The sequence below is a fragment of the Poecilia formosa genome, unplaced genomic scaffold, assembly GCF_000485575.1.
Source record: "Poecilia formosa unplaced genomic scaffold, Poecilia_formosa-5.1.2 Scaffold723, whole genome shotgun sequence".
NCBI lineage: Eukaryota > Metazoa > Chordata > Actinopteri > Cyprinodontiformes > Poeciliidae > Poecilia > Poecilia formosa.
The window spans coordinates 59511-74452 of NW_006800662.1; the positions used below are offsets into that span (position 1 = coordinate 59511).

General features: G+C 51.7%; 3 protein-coding genes across 5 annotated transcripts in view; 1 reads left to right on the plus strand and 2 right to left on the minus strand.

Annotated features, from left to right (window-relative positions):
• The window catches only part of LOC103131147 (purine nucleoside phosphorylase-like), a 4771-nt gene extending 3392 nt beyond the window's left edge, over positions 1–1379 (minus strand). Inside the window, exons 1-3 of the mRNA XM_007542731.2 lie at positions 1132–1379; positions 809–981; positions 10–232 (exon numbers count right to left, since the gene is read on the minus strand). Coding sequence (XP_007542793.1) covers positions 10–232; positions 809–981; positions 1132–1154 — 419 coding nt within the window. The 5' untranslated portion in view covers positions 1155–1379. The remainder of the gene's footprint in view (positions 1–9; positions 233–808; positions 982–1131) is intronic.
• Positions 1380–1854: 475 nt separating this feature from the next.
• ankrd34a (ankyrin repeat domain 34A) lies at positions 1855–6659 on the plus strand. Of its 2 annotated transcripts, none has more exons than XM_007542720.2 (2): positions 1855–2726; positions 3516–6659. In XM_007542720.2, exon 2 carries the CDS (start codon positions 3593–3595, stop codon positions 5186–5188), a length of 1596 nt encoding a protein of 531 aa, XP_007542782.1. In that variant the 5' UTR covers positions 1855–2726; positions 3516–3592; the 3' UTR covers positions 5189–6659. The 2 variants fall into 2 exon arrangements, with proteins under 2 accessions (XP_007542782.1, XP_016521900.1); XM_016666414.1 differs by lacking the exon at positions 1855–2726 and adding an exon at positions 2733–3114.
• Positions 6660–7095: 436 nt separating this feature from the next.
• iqgap3 (IQ motif containing GTPase activating protein 3) overlaps positions 7096–14942 on the minus strand; it is a 22918-nt gene continuing 15071 nt past the window's right edge. For both annotated transcript variants that reach the window (XM_007542728.2, XM_007542727.2), the window contains 20 exons: positions 14190–14360; positions 14039–14122; positions 13504–13575; positions 13352–13421; positions 12304–12512; positions 12074–12226; positions 11768–11931; positions 11462–11686; positions 11255–11395; positions 11036–11120; positions 10532–10764; positions 10325–10457; positions 9512–9614; positions 9261–9384; positions 9101–9188; positions 8814–9026; positions 8584–8747; positions 8378–8503; positions 8201–8309; positions 7096–7908 (listed from right to left, as the gene is read on the minus strand). In XM_007542728.2, coding sequence (XP_007542790.1) covers positions 7795–7908; positions 8201–8309; positions 8378–8503; positions 8584–8747; positions 8814–9026; positions 9101–9188; positions 9261–9384; positions 9512–9614; positions 10325–10457; positions 10532–10764; positions 11036–11120; positions 11255–11395; positions 11462–11686; positions 11768–11931; positions 12074–12226; positions 12304–12512; positions 13352–13421; positions 13504–13575; positions 14039–14122; positions 14190–14360 — 2781 coding nt within the window. In that variant the 3' untranslated portion in view covers positions 7096–7794. The remainder of the gene's footprint in view (positions 7909–8200; positions 8310–8377; positions 8504–8583; positions 8748–8813; positions 9027–9100; positions 9189–9260; positions 9385–9511; positions 9615–10324; positions 10458–10531; positions 10765–11035; positions 11121–11254; positions 11396–11461; positions 11687–11767; positions 11932–12073; positions 12227–12303; positions 12513–13351; positions 13422–13503; positions 13576–14038; positions 14123–14189; positions 14361–14942) is intronic.

Below are 14942 nucleotides of genomic sequence, written 5' to 3' on the forward strand. Positions count from 1 at the left end.
GAGGGGTACGGGGAGGGGGGAAGAGGGGCAACCAGCAATCCTTTGTTTGGACACAGAGGTAGAATCAGCCGTAGGCATCTGCCCCGCCCCGCCCCAGTGCATGCTGGGTAGCAATGAGGACGACCCACCTGGCAGAGGGAGTAACCTTCGTACAGGTGGAAGTGTCCCTTCATGAAGACACAGGGCGTCTCCTCGATCGTCCCAAACACCAGGCATCCTTCATGGCCTGGGACTGGAGAGCAGAGACAGTGGTTACCATGGCAACAGCTCAGACACATCATCCAGGATGGAACTAGGTTGGGGGAAGCAGCTCCCAGTGAGATTAGCCAGAGGCCGCCAACAGGATGAAAAGTTGGAGAAAAGGGGCGGAGCCTCGGGAAGGAGGGAAGATGGAGGACGGAGGACAACTGGCTCTGCATCATGAATTCATTTAATTTAGTTTCATCATCATGAATCCAGTCTAGATTCAGAGATTGGTTCATTTCTACCAGCTGACCACTGGGAGGACTGGGTTTATTGGGTTTACTGGGTTTGGTGTAGTAACCAATCAGAGCGGAGGCGAGACCTGCCAAGAGACTCATGAAGTACAAACTACCAGGATGGATTCTGCCTTCAACCTTCACATCCTGGGTGAGAGCCGATGGAGACATTTGGTCCTCATTCCTCACCAGCAGGTGGCGCTAGCATATTGAGCTAATGCTAACCAGTTAGCAAGAATAAGAACAACCACTGAGTCACTAAGCAGCTAAATGAATCTGATTCCATTTAGATGACCCCGCCCACTCATGCTGCGACCCCGCCCACTCACCTGTGCTAACGGGGAAGTTGGGGATGTCCTGGTACCTGAAGGTCTGCTTGTCAGCGGCGGCTTCAGCCAACAGGCCGAGTCCGGACCCGCAGATCACAGCCACTTTGGGTCGGTGCCGGGTCTGGTTCTGGAGCCATTCGGTGGTCAGCTTGTAGTCATCAAAGGAGTAGCAGCTGGAAGCAGGTCAGATGAGTAGAATCAGGTTCTGTTCTGAGCTGCAGTCAGTGTGAATTGGACCGGCTGCAGAACTTGTTTGGTTCTGTAGACCATCTGGTCTACAGAACCAAACAGAACCAACAGAACCTGTCTGGAGCGGGTCTCACCAGGAGCTTCCTTTGCTGAGCATCGTCAGGTTGCAGAGTCACCAGGAGGAAGAGGAGGAAGAGGAAGAGGAGGTCAGTGTCCTCTCCTCTGATTGGCTGATTTCAGTCACACAAACACTCTCTGGTGCATTGACTCCATGTGACTTTGCCCTTTGACCTCTACAGTTTGTTCAGCCAGAACAACCAATCAGGTGAGGTCAGCTGGCTCACAGGGGAACTGGACCCACAGCAGACCTGGTTCTGGTTCTAACCCAGCACAGGTTGGAACGGGTCCATCCAATCAGCAAAGCCCTCCTGCACACATTCACTGAAGCCGAGTTGGAAGTGGTTCTGGAGGGACGGAACCAACCGGACCCATCAGAACCCATCAGTTTTACTTCAGTTTAGGATGTTTGTGTGACTGTTTGTGTGACTTTTGTGTGACATTTGTTGAGTCAAGTTTGTGTTTAGTTTGTTCAGCTGTGTTTGACCTAAAAACGGAGAAATTAAAAAACAAAATAAATGTTAATATTTTGACTTAATTTTCAAACATTTACAAAACATGAGCTGAATTTGATATTTGTTTTCTGTCCTCCAGTCTGTCCCCCAGTCTGTCCCTCAGTCTGTCCTCCAGTCTGTCCCTCAGACCAGCAGGGTGTGTGTCACTGTGGGAACCTTCTGCAGAAATCCAGCTCTGGTTGCCATAGAAACTGGGAATCTACAATAGCAACAGAGTGCGTGCGCGTGTGTGTGTCTGTGTGCGCGTGCGTGTGTATATGTGTGTGTTCTGCAGTATTTTATTTTTAACTTCAGCAGCTCAGTGATCAGGTTGACGCTCCATCAGTCTGAGGGTTCCTGCGCTTTGTGACATCACCAGGTGATCCATGACCTGCGTTGTCCAGGTGACCTCCAGGTCCTGATCGGATCCTGATCCTCCATCCAACTGATTGGATCTGGACCAGAACTTTCCCTCCAGGGTTCAACATCCCATCTGAAAGCGTCTGAAATCTGACTCCCCGCCTCTCCATTGCTTTCATCTTGGCAGAACCTGACAGAACCTCTGCTGGCGCTGCCAGCTCCACGTTCTGGTTCTGGTTCTGCCACAGGACTCCTGGGTCCACAGCAGGTGTTTAACTCCTCAGTTGTTCAGGCTGTGTATCAGAACCCGGGTCAGAAACAGAACTGGATCCAGGACGACCTCAGTCTGGCCCGACGCTGCTCTCTGCTGCCACCTGGAGGCCCAGCTCCAAACGGGACAGACGATCCGATTGGTCGTGTGTCAGTGGTCAGGTGTTTCTGCTGCTGCCACTCGCTCCTGCGCCGCCCCCTGCTGGACGCAGAGGGAACTGCAGCTACAACTGCAGTTCTGCTGAGTTCTGGTTCTGGATGTTTACGTGCCTGGACCAGAAGTCTTCGGCAGGCACCAGGAAGTGAGTGTTGCTATGGAGACAGTAAGGCTGCTTTATGATCAGCTCAGATCTGACTGAGCTCTAAGGGTTAATTAGGGCTGAGAGGAAGAGGAGGACGAAGAGGAGGAGGAGGAAGAGTCGCGCAGCGGCTCCGTCAGTCGGTCGAAACCAGCTGAGGAAGAGGAGGAAGCCGCTTCTTCAGCTGCGGTAAGACTAGCCTTCCTCCTTTTCATCCCTCCGTCCTTCGTCATCTTCATCACCCCCTCATTGTCATCATCAGCTGCAACAGTGGGCGCGTGCCCGAGGTTCTGCTCGTGCAAATGTTGAAATGGTGATGAAGAAACATCGTCCATCTCCTCCCTGCGTGAGTGCGAGTGCGCGCGCTGCTGCGGTCAATTCACGCGCACACGCTCGTGCAGGTGCTGGGTAAATATAGAAAGTGATGCGTCAGAGTGGCGCGGTGACGTAGCAACGGTGACGCCGCATTCCTTCACAGCTTTATCATTATTATCATCATCATCACCATCATCATGTGGCCGATTGAACACACGCAGGACAGGGCGCGTTTTGACCCGGATTAATGCTGCAACTCCAGGTCTGACCAGTAAGAGACCAGTCACGATCGATGAAGACAGTTACCATGGCAACAACCGTTGGATGGATGAACGGTTGGATAGTTTGTTGGATGAATGTTGGATGGATGGACTAACTTTGTTCTGTAATAAGCAGAAGAAGAAGAAATTCTGTAAAGTGTTGTTAATTGATAGAGCGCCCTCTGTGGTCGAAGTGGGAAGTGCATGACTTGTATCAAATGAGATCAGCTGCTCAGACATTCAGGACCATCATCTTATGATGATGATGGATCTGCAGAACAGCTGGGATAACTCCTGCATCACCATCTGATGATGTCACAGATCATTCCAACCAATCAGACGGCAGCAGTCTTTTCTGTCTCTGCAGATGTTCATGTCTAAGTGCCGTGTCTTTCTCCTGCAGGTCATGTGACTTCAGAGAGGATGTCTAGTCTTGAGCGAGCTTCCAGTGGACTGCAGGTGTAGGAGAGGCAAAGGATCATGGGAGATGGAGGGCCCTTGCAGACAGAGGGGAACGCTCTCCTCAAAGCTGTGTTCCAGGGAAAGCTACGCCTTGCCCGGCTGCTGCTGGAGGGCGGAGCCTACATCAATGAAGGCAATGAACGGGGAGAGACACCCATCTCCGCCGCCTGCCTGGGGAGCTATGACGACCCGCAGACCCGCCAGAGGATGGTCCGCTACCTGCTGGAGAAAGGTGCTGACCCCAACATCCCAGACAAGAGCGGCCGCACAGCGCTAATGCATGCCTGCGCCGAGCGGGCAGGGCGAGAGGTGGTGGCCCTGCTGCTGGAGAACGGGGCAGACCCCAGCCTCAGAGACTATGCCGGTGCCTCCGCCCTGGTCCATGCCATCAACAGGGGAGACCGCGACACGCTGCAGGTGCTGCTGGACGCCTGCAAGGCCAAAGGCAAGGAGGTGATCATTATCACCACTGACACATCTCCATCGGGCACCAAGAAGACCAAGCAGTACCTGAACTCGCCACCCTCGCCTGGCATCGTGGACAAACTATCCCCTGCTTGCATGTCACCTTCAGAAGTGGAGATCGGCACTGCGTCACCTGCAGGGGACAGGACCAATGACAAGGAGGGAATCTTCAGCTTTGCGCTCACCTCGGCCTTACCACTGCCTTCGGCTCGGCCTCCAGGTGAGAAGCGGCCCCCGCCGCGGAAGCTTCTGAAGAGGCTGAACTCGGAGCCCTGGGGCCTGGTGGCACCCTCGGTGCTGAGTGGAGTTCCTCCAGACCGACTGGACCCGGGTCTGGAGGAAGAGGGCAGTAGCGACCTGAGCAGAGCCACCGCCGAGATGAACGGCCTATCCATCACGGGGCTGGTCCAGAATCGGTTGTCACGACGACACAGCATCGAGACGCACGACCCCTGCTCTCCCAAACCCATCGACCGGTCCTGCTCCGAGGACTGCACTGGCCTCTCTGCCACGTCCTGGGCCGACAAGGTGCAGCAGCACCAGATCCTGTACCGGAGAAACACCGCCCCTGAGCCCCAGGAGAACGCCGGGGGGCCTGGGGGTATCCGGCTTCTGGTGCACCCTAAACTGAGCCGCATGGAGCACTACGAGTCCGACACTCATCTTTGTCCAGAGTCCATCCCTGGATCTCCGGACTCCGGGCGGGTGTCAGTGGAACGGCGACGGTATAACGCCTCCCCATTGTCCCTAGTGACCAGCTCATCCAGGGAGTCTCTTGAGAACATCCCCAACTCGGTGTCACCCATCACCGTGCGCCGTCGGCCCCCAGGTCTGCTGGAACGCCGCGGGTCTGGGACGATGCTGCTGGACCACATCTCCCACACTAGGCCCGGCTTCCTGCCTCCTCTCAACATCAACCCCCACAGACCCATTCCTGACATTCGCGCCAATGGAAAACCCACCTCCCCCATTCACAGTGGACACAAGATTCTGGTCCCCATTGCCCCGATATCTCCCAAGCGGGGCCCCGAATTCAAGATGAAGAAGAAGTTGATGAGGAGGCACTCCATGCAGACAGAGCAGATGAAGCAGCTCTCCACCTTCCAGGAGATCCTGGCTGAGAAGGTGGTTGAGTCCAATGGGGACTGATGACAGGAGGCAACAAAGCATGATGGGTAGCTGCTGAGTCCTAGCTGACACCAGATCCTGGTGACTGAGGTGAGCTTTGTTTGACACCACCTGACTGGATCAGTTCTGTTCACTGAGGTTTGGGCCAAAGTGACGGTTCTGATCCAATGGGATGTTCCCTGAAGCCGAATCAGAACTTTTCCCCATCTAAAACATCAAATTGGAGGTGCGTTTGATTCAGGGATGGTCCTGTATGACGACATCTTGGTGCTGGGCACTCGACAATCAGGTGGATCCTGAACCTCCAGGTGGGTCACAGGGACACAGTGGCCCCTACAGGACCAGAACCTTTCAGACCAAACCCTCCAAGATCCAGCCAGTGGTCAACCCTGGGTTCTGGTGGCATCTCTGCTGAGGTGTGGGGGCATCTCAGAGAGTTAGGGATGGTCCTCTAAAGACACACCATCCAAAGCATGGAGAACTGAATGAACCTCCTCTCATCACTGTATTCTGGATCAGAACCGTTCCTGTAATGTAACCGGGTCGATTTCTCTGATGTGGATGATCTTCAGGACCTCTCCAACCAGGATCAGAGGCTACATGGCTGCAGGGAAGGTACTGAACTGCTCAGAATTGGAACTCTGGTCCAGATTTTCTGCAGATCTCAGCAAGAACCTGAGGAGTGTCTGATGCAGGCGAGGTGAACCCTGACTCCTGAGGATCAGAGGCACTTCTGGCACAGAACCAAACTCTACAAGAACTTTTTCTTTAACAACCTCAAACCAAGACAGAGCAACTAAACCCCCAAATCGACTTGATTTTGCTGATAAACTCTCTATAACCGGTTCTTAAGAGTTCTGTCTTTATTTATCTGTACAGAGATTTTCATGCAAATTTGTTTAATTCTGCATTATTTCTATCTAAAGCAGTGTCAGTGCTGCCCTCATTAGGCTGAAGGGTAGCTACTGCAGTTGATTTTTTCCTGTTGGTTCCAGCTTTACGTCACTCAGCTGGCATCAGTGCTTACCCCTCCCTTATCCCCACACTTGGCTCCGCCCACTTTGGTGACATTTTCATAAATTTGTCAGGGGGCGGGGCTTTGCTGTCTGTTAGTTACATTTTAAATCAGCCTGAAGGTGACACTTTTTTGTTCACAAACTGAATGCTCCAATCTCATTTTAAGGGTTTGCTGATGTGCAAAGACTGACCCCTGGTGGTCACAGCAGCGTCAGCAACAGGTCTCTTGCAGGTTCATGGATCTCAAGTCAGTTTTCCTCTGCAGCTCAGTAAATTAAAACTAAATCTGACGCTTATTTTAATGATTCAACTGAAAAAACTAACTTATTTTACAGACTTTTTCCAGATTGATATCAAATAATCTATATTTTAAGTGTTTCAGTTAATGTAGATGTTCTGGTTTAGTTGAAACCTGAAGTTCAAGTTCCGAGAAAATCAGATCAGACCAATAAATAAGGAACTTTTCTGAAATGGATGGAAAACTGAGTGGAAGGAAAAAGTGTGAGGACCAAATCCTATGGGAAGGTTTTAGAGATGTTTTCTGATTGGCTGTCCCAGCAGGACTTGGTACCAGTTCTGATCGCTGTGGTTCTGTAAATGTTTGGTGCAACCGATTCTCCATGTTCTCTGAAGAGGAGCTCATGTTGCTGTCCGGCCGATGAAGGACAGGAAGCTGCTCTTTTCCTCATTCCTCCAATCTTTGGAGGAGTGACACGACAACCTGACACACCGAGGTTCTGATGGGGAGGGACCCGGTTCTTCCACATCAACGATTAGAAAATAAAACGCTGATTTCTGGATTGGGTCAGAAATCTCTGAAACCGACAGTGATTTCAGAACGTCGATGTCCAATGACCCAGCCCAACCACCGGGTCAGAACCGGTTCAGAAACTTGCTGAGACACAAACTGTGAAACATAAAGACGTTTATTGAAGATTAAAATATTCCTTTAGACAGGAAGTGACATCATAGTTACTGATCACCTCTCAAAAACAGTCATCACTAAAGTGACCAATGAAATCTGTTCAACTGAACTAAGCTCCGCCCACACACGAGTCTGCAGGAACTGGATCAGATTTTCAAAATAAAGTTTCAGCTGGTGTCCGGTGTTAGTCTGTAGCTTACACAGATAGGCGCGTAAGAGGAGATGGCTCACGCTGATCAAGTCCTCAGATGCACCAATGGAAACTTTAAAGTGCAAAGATCAGTAAAAATGGGATGTATTACTATGGATCAAAATCATATAGTGCATCTAAAACAAAGATATGTGTTTGGGCAGATGACTTACTCTGCTTAAAGTTTACTGATACGGGATGTTTAAAAAAATCCGCTTATACAGATAGGAGAAAGACAGAGCTCTCACTCTGTTATGTACTGAAGTCCATTTTAAACAGATAATGTAGAACAGACATCTCACTCTAATCAGTGACAAATAAAGATAGGAGTAAAAAAGAAGCCTCACTCTGATACATACTGAAGCATATTTAAAACAACAGATAGTAGTGCAGAACAGATGTCTCACTCCAGACAAAACGGCAACAGGTGTTCATTTAGTCAAGAAGTGGGACATCAGACAAAGATAGGAGTGAGAAAAGAGAGCATTCATTGGTTTATTTTTTGAAGAACTTCTTGTTGAGCAGGAAGATGAGCAGATTGACGTTGACTTTGGCTTTATCGAACATCTTCATCACCGCCACGCCCTCGTACTGAAGCTGCAGCAGATCCTGGGAACAAAACACAGCAGCTGGAGCGCAGCAGGTCCAACGAACCAGAACCAGAACCAGGCAGGACCTGCACTGGGTCATTTATCACTCCACAACAAGAATCCCACAAAGAAAGTTAATATTTCAGAAACTTCTGTTCAGGTTTTCTGTCTGTTAATATAGTTGTTGAAACTCGTTAATCTATGAATCGTAAAGAGATTCAGGAAGTGAAGAGGTTGTTCAATCTGAGATGTTTTCCTCATGTCAGGCAGACCTGGCCTGTGTTCTGGTTCTGACCCGGTTCTGGTGGTACCTGGTATCGGAGCAGGAAGTCCTCCATCTGGACGCCCAGGAAGCGGGCGCTGACGCTGAAGCTTCCCGTCTCTGGTCCAGGTGTGATGTCGAAGACGACGTTCCTGAACCTGGAAGAGGTCAGAAGGTCAGTGGTGGTGATGTCATGGTGATGTCATGCTCCCCCATCCCGCCTCACTGTGTGGCCGGCAGGTCCTCTATCTCCAGCAGCACTCCCTTATCCTGCAGTCGGGTGGCGCTGTAGCTCAGAGAAGGAAGCTTCTTCTTCCCTCTGCTCTCTGCTGCATTCCCATTGGTCCCTTTGCTGCAACAAAACAACCAATGATGGCGCCGTCAGGGCCTGAGAACCAATCGGGTCTCTGGAAGCGCGGCAGGTCGTCTCACCTGCCGGTGGTCAGGTTGTCCAGACAGGAAGTGATGTAATGCCTGTAGAAGTCGACCTGCTGGCAGTGGAAGCTGCTCTTCTCCTGCAGGCGGCTCAGAGTCTGCTGCAGCTTGTGAAGCTCCGCCCTCCGCCGCTGGCGACACACGCGCTGCTGCCGGATGTCCTGGAGGGAAAACCGGGTTCAGTCTGGGCCGAAACCGGATCAGGCTGGTTCTGGTCAGGCTGTTACCTTGGCAACCATCTGCAGGACCTGCTCCTCAGCCCGCGGTGGCCGCAGAACGCCAAGCGCCTCCAGGCGGCGGAGGCTGCGTACGATCTTCCTCTTCTTCTCCTCAAGGCTCAGGTTGCCGTTGGCGACCAGAGACGGGTTCCTCTTCATCTTCTCAGGTGTCTGAGCGTCCTGCCGCGCCCGGCGCTGCACCAGCCAATTGTGGCACACTTCCTATTTGGAAACAGAACCCGGTCAGGCGAGCGTCGCGCGGTCAGGCGAGCGTCGCGCGGTCAGGCGAGCGTCACCTGGTCAGGTGAGGTCTTTGTTTTCAAGATGTCCCTCAGAGAGTCGCCTGGCTGAGTCCTGATGACATCGATGATCAGCTGCTTGGTGCTAAAACCAGAACCACAAGTGAGCAGAGCAGAACAACGTGCTGACCTACCTGGACAGGTAAGGCAGAGCTACCTGAGGAGCAGTCCCCGGACATCCGGTCGGTCTGAGGAGTCGTCAAAAACATCAAATTTGTTGGTGAGCGTCAGAGAAACTTCCATCTTACTGAACTCTGACCCTGGATCAGCTGATGCCTCACCTGAGGAGCAAAAACCCCAAAAACTCGTCAAACAAGGCGCCAACACCTGGACACCTGGGTCCAACATCCAAACCCAGGAGGACCAGTTTACACCTGTACAGTACTATGCTGCAGCAGGTAACGGTACCATTGAGCTCCTGCAGGGAGGGAACCGGTCCGAGGTCATTCAGGATCAGCCTCAGTGGGTCCAAAGGGTCGGGACACAGAACCTCCTGGTGCTCCAGCAGCAGCTGCAGAGACGTAGGGCAGCAGGTTCAGGAGTTTAATGTCTTAAAGTGACAGTACGTATGAATCCTCCAGCAACCATTTTATAGCCAGTGTGTATTACATATACAAGACATGATTTAAAAGAAATTCAGCTTCACAGTTTAATGTCTTGAAATTGGGCCTCTGTCTCTTTAAGAAGCTGCTACTCTTTCTGACGCTCCGCCTTCAGGAAGTCATCACAACAGTGTTTCTTCTCCATGATGCTGTTTGCAACTGGACTGACTGGAAACTGCAGCCCAGAGGAGGAGCTGCGCCTCAAAGGCGGGGCTAAGTCCAGGTGTTTAGGCATGGTCTCCATGGCGACCCGAATGGTTTCTCAACCAAAGGATTTCTCAACATGAATGAAAAAAAAAATTCAAACAAACCAAAGCAACACACCCGGTCCATAACATGATGTAGAACCTCTTGATCTTACATGATACTGCCCCTTTAAGAAAGGCAGCAGCGCTGCAGTGACACATCAAGATGAAACGAACGCGACGATATTCTTCATTCACAAAGACAATCGGCTCACATCAGTCTCACTGGAGATTCAAATATAACATCAAACAGAGAAAGGTAGCAACACTAACGCTAGCTAGCACGCTGCCCATCTATCCTTGGCTCAGTGGCGCGTCCCCGGAACCACAGGAACCTTCTGGACCCAAAGAGTCTTGGTTCTGCTGCGGCTCACCTTGTGAGTGTTGAGCAACTCGCTGACGGAGATGTAGATGATCGGTCTGTTGACGATCAGCTGCTCAGAGAACTCGTCCATGCTGAACCGCTCCTCTGGTTCGGGAACGTCGCAGACACTGTGCAGGAACTTCCTGTCCAACAGAACATGAGCGGCAATCAGCAATGCCTCCCCTGACCTTTGACCCAAGGCTTCTGGCATCTGTACCTGAACCTGCCGTGGGTCTGGGTGATGTACTGGTTCAGGATGTGAACGTGGTAGCCGTCTCCGTGGAAGTGCTTGTTGGCGGCGGCGTGCTGCAGCATGCGGGCTACGGATCCCAGGATGTGGCGCTGCTCCGGCTGCAGGGCGGATCCGGCCGACCGGTCCACCACGTCGAAGCCGTCCGGAGCCACGATGGCCGGATTCATGTAGCGATAGTACACCAGGTTTCCCACAATCTGCAGGAAGCATCCCGGTTAGAGGTTCTGCTTGGAGGGGAAAGCCAGACTGATGGACAGTAGAACTTTATAAAAGTCTGTTCTAGAAATTCATCGGTGCCACATCCTGAAGATGCTTCTGGCCTTGTTCAATCCAGACCAACCTGAGCTGAACATCCAGATTTTGTTCTGAAGGTTTGATTATTCAGTTCTGAACAGATTGAAATCCAAAGAGGCATAGTAATGATCCAGTCAAACTGGGAGCCACTGGGAGCATTCCAGTACGACTCACCTTGTAGAGCTCGGCCTCACTGGCTGCAGGGAACTTTGTCTTCAAGGCGTCTCGGAGAGCCTTGGCTGTGTAACGTAGGCCATACCTGCCATCAACAGAGACCAGCCATCAGAAACTGTTCGTTTCAAACTGTCCAGCAATCAATCAGCAAAAATAAGTATCAGGATGTGAGGCTGTGGGCGGACGCCGACAGGAGAGAGCAGGAAGTTGGGGACCTACGGGAGTTTGTTGAGGTTGGAGGTGATGGCTTTGAGGACGCGGTCCGTCAGGTTCTTCAGGTTGATGATCGCGATGTCAATTCTTCGTTGGACTTCCGGATGGGACAGGGCATCCTCCGCAGAAACCTCATAGGGTAGAGAGCTGAAGGGACAGAGCCAGTCAGGTGAGCCCCTCTGTGACCTAATGACCTTGTTCTTGGTGTCTCACCTCTTGTGTCCGGTCTGGGTCTCGGTCTGGTTGATCCATGTCTTGTAGACCTCCAGTGGGTCGGTTCTGATGCTGAGGGTTTGGTCCAACAGGATGTCCCGCAGCGCCGGACCCAGGAAGTCCCGCAGGGAGTTCTGCCCACGAGCCTGCCGGTAAAAGTTCACCAGCATCTTGATGACGGTGGGATTCCCGGTAATCACTTCCTGCGGCTGCTCCACCTTCAGTCTGACAACACACAGGTGTGTCCAGGTACAGAGTGACGTCACAGCCTTGAGACAGGTGCTAGATGACATCATAGGAAGTTACCTGATCTCGTATCGGAGCGCTTCGGTAAAGAGCTGCAGCAGCAGGAAGGCGTCTCTGCGGTCGGAGCCGTAGTTGAACAGGCTGAAGACCAGCATCTCCACGAAGCAGGTGGAGCGACTCTGCGGCATCAGGAAGATCACATGGGCCAGGTAGAGGGGCTGCGTCTGAAGCAGAGCAACACGTGTTACACCTGCGGCAGGTAGAGCAGGCCGGACTCACCTGCGGCAGGTGGAACAGCCCGGACTCACCTGCGGCAGGTGGAACAGCCCGGACTCACCTGCGGCAGGTGGAACAGCCCGGACTCACCTGCAGCAGGTAGAACAGGTGCTGGTAGGCCTCCAGTTTCTCCCTGCGGTCGCGGCTCAGGGCCTTCAGCCCTTTGCTTTTCTCCATGTCCATCAGGTCCGACAGGTGATTCTTGTTCTTCCCGGTCAGCTTCTTGCAGTGGGACACCACTTCCTGTTGGAGGCACGAGTCATAACCAGCAAAGCGGGACGGAACCAGCAAAGCGGGTCCGAACCTGGAACAGCTCAAACCTGCAGCGTGGCCCGGTTCCGGACCAACAGGCCGATCTTCAGGTCCATCAGGTCGAGGTCGGACTCCAGCCGCCGGTTAGCGCGGATGCTCCGCACCACTTCCTGCCGCAGCCGCAGAAGCTCCGCCTCCTCTCTGATGTCACCGTCTCCAAGGTCGAGCAGGTGCAGGAACCTCCTGATCACAGACAGGGGGGGCGTGTCCGAATGCACTGGGGAGGGGGAGGACCTAGTTAGTGACGGTCACCAGTCAGGCACTGTGAACTCACCAGCAGTAGAGGCTGCACCGACTAGTCGATTCTTTACTCCGCAATGACTTTACTGAGCCAGTCCACTAGTCGTAAACACCTGACAAAACTAATTTTTCCAAGAATATGAAAGATAAACTAGGTGAGTTTGTCAGACAGCTTGAATTGTATAAAAATGTTAATAATAATAATATCCCTCCAGCTGATCAGCGTCGCTCTGCGTGCTGAAGCTTCCAACCTGGCAGCTTTACGCTTTTCTAAAATACGTCTAACGTCTGGAAACAAAGTCCAAGCTTCACTCTGAGGGTCTGATAGAGGCGATCTCTGCCGCCGTCTGCATGTGGGTCAGAGAGCCGCTGCTGATTGGCGGAGCATCGGGAAGCGGCGCTGGGTTCAGCTGTAACCAAACGGATCCGGTCATGATTAGTCTGGTTGGTGATGTTCCACTGTGGTCAGTGGGAGAATTTAACTCCTAAATGTGCAGCTGTCCAGAGATCAGCAGCATCAGCCGGTGTTTGAAAGAAAGTCAGACCCGACTTTTCTCTGCTGCTCACATTTTCACTATCATGAAAAAGTTTGTGATAATGTTCTGTTTCTTGTTCTTTTAATTTTGCATAATAGACTTAGTGAAAGTGGGTTTTTACCAATATTTGCCGTGAATTTAGCTGATAAAGCCTCCAAGTTGTTTAGCGTTTTGTGCTTGCGTCATTATGACTCACTGCGACTGGTCTACTCTGATTCGACTGTCATCGTGTTGTCGTCGACCTTAAGAAATATGAAGTCGTTAGTCGTTTAACCCCTACCCAGCAGGTGGTACTGGTGCCGGGCCCGGCTGGCCCGGAAGAACGCCTGGATCTTCACCACAGCATCCACCTGTCGGAGGGATCACACCATTACCATGGAGACGTCACACACACCTGGACACCGGGTTCGGATTAGAACCACGGAAACTCACATTCTGCCTGAAGAATCGGAGCCGGGTCAGAAATCTCCTCCTGGCGAGCCACATCCTCACCAGCGCCTGGATCTGCACAACCACATCGCGTTAGGGTCCACTGCAGCAGCTAACGCTAGCATCCACATTGCTAAAGAAGGATCAGAGAAACTCTGGAAACTTTGCTCTAATCTGACGAAGAACCTGAAGATTAAAATCTATGATTATCTTTGATGTTGAGCTCATGCAATAATTTAGCAGCAAATGGGTTTGAATTGAAAATTATGATTTTATCTAGTTTGTAAAATGCGATTCACTGATTACAGACCCTGGATTGAACTCCATTATTCATTTTAATGTAGTCTGACTGCTAATCTGAACACATAAATCTGTTCATCTGGACATGCAGAACTGATTCTGGTTTCCAGAACCATCGACATTCTGTGAGGTTCTGCTGGGTCGGATGTCTGGACTCCACCAGGTGAGTAACAGTTTCGCCTGAGGGTCTCGGAGTGAAGATGTTGTGACGGCCCAGAGCAGTAAAACCATCTGTTACCTTGACGACGGACCTCCAGTTCCTGTGGAGAAGCTGCAGCCGGCGGCGGTACGCCCTCTGCTGGATGAACCCCCTCCAATGAGACTGAAGAACAGAGAGAGGCAGTGATGATGATGAAGATGAAAGTGATCTGAACAGCCGCAGCTCTCACCTGGATGACGACCACAGCAGCGCTCTGACCAATCAGGTAGCGCCGGCGACCCTCTAGCTGCTGCCTGACCAGGAAGCCCCGACAGCACGCCTGCAAGCCGACCACCAGGGCGGCGCTGCTGCGCCACAAGATGCTGCGGTTGTAAGATGCTGAAACGCTGCTCACTACTTCCTGCAGGGGGCGACAAGAAGTCAGGCTCCAGCCAATCACGTCACCTCGCAATAAACCAAAAACTATCAGACACGATCAATATCAGTAGCCAGAATATTCAATATTTTACTGATGCGCACAGCATTCTGGGAGGCAGAGGCGAGCTAAGCTAGCTGGGTAGCATCAGCTCAGTCACTAATACAAAGAACGAACCAATAATTATTGATAACAACTGAAATGAAACAGTGATAAATTTCCAGCCACAATGTCCAGCCAATCAGAGCCTATGAAACTAGACATGAATCATGTTTCAGTCTACAGGCGCTTTTCCACCAGCCCCTCTAACCGCTACGATCCGGCCCGGCTGTTCTCTGATCTTAGTACCTATTTGATGGAGGTACAGCTCCAGAACCATCTGATTGGCTGCTGACTGCATTCATGGATTGGCTCCAAAACAACCTTAAAGTTTAGCTGTAGAGCAACATGCTGTCTTGGTTAGGCTGGTTCCTGCTCAGTCCAGGGGCCTCATGCAAAAAAGGGTTTTCACACCAAAACTTGGTGTACGCAAAAATGTAGAAAAGTGGATGAAGCCGTGGCTCCGCA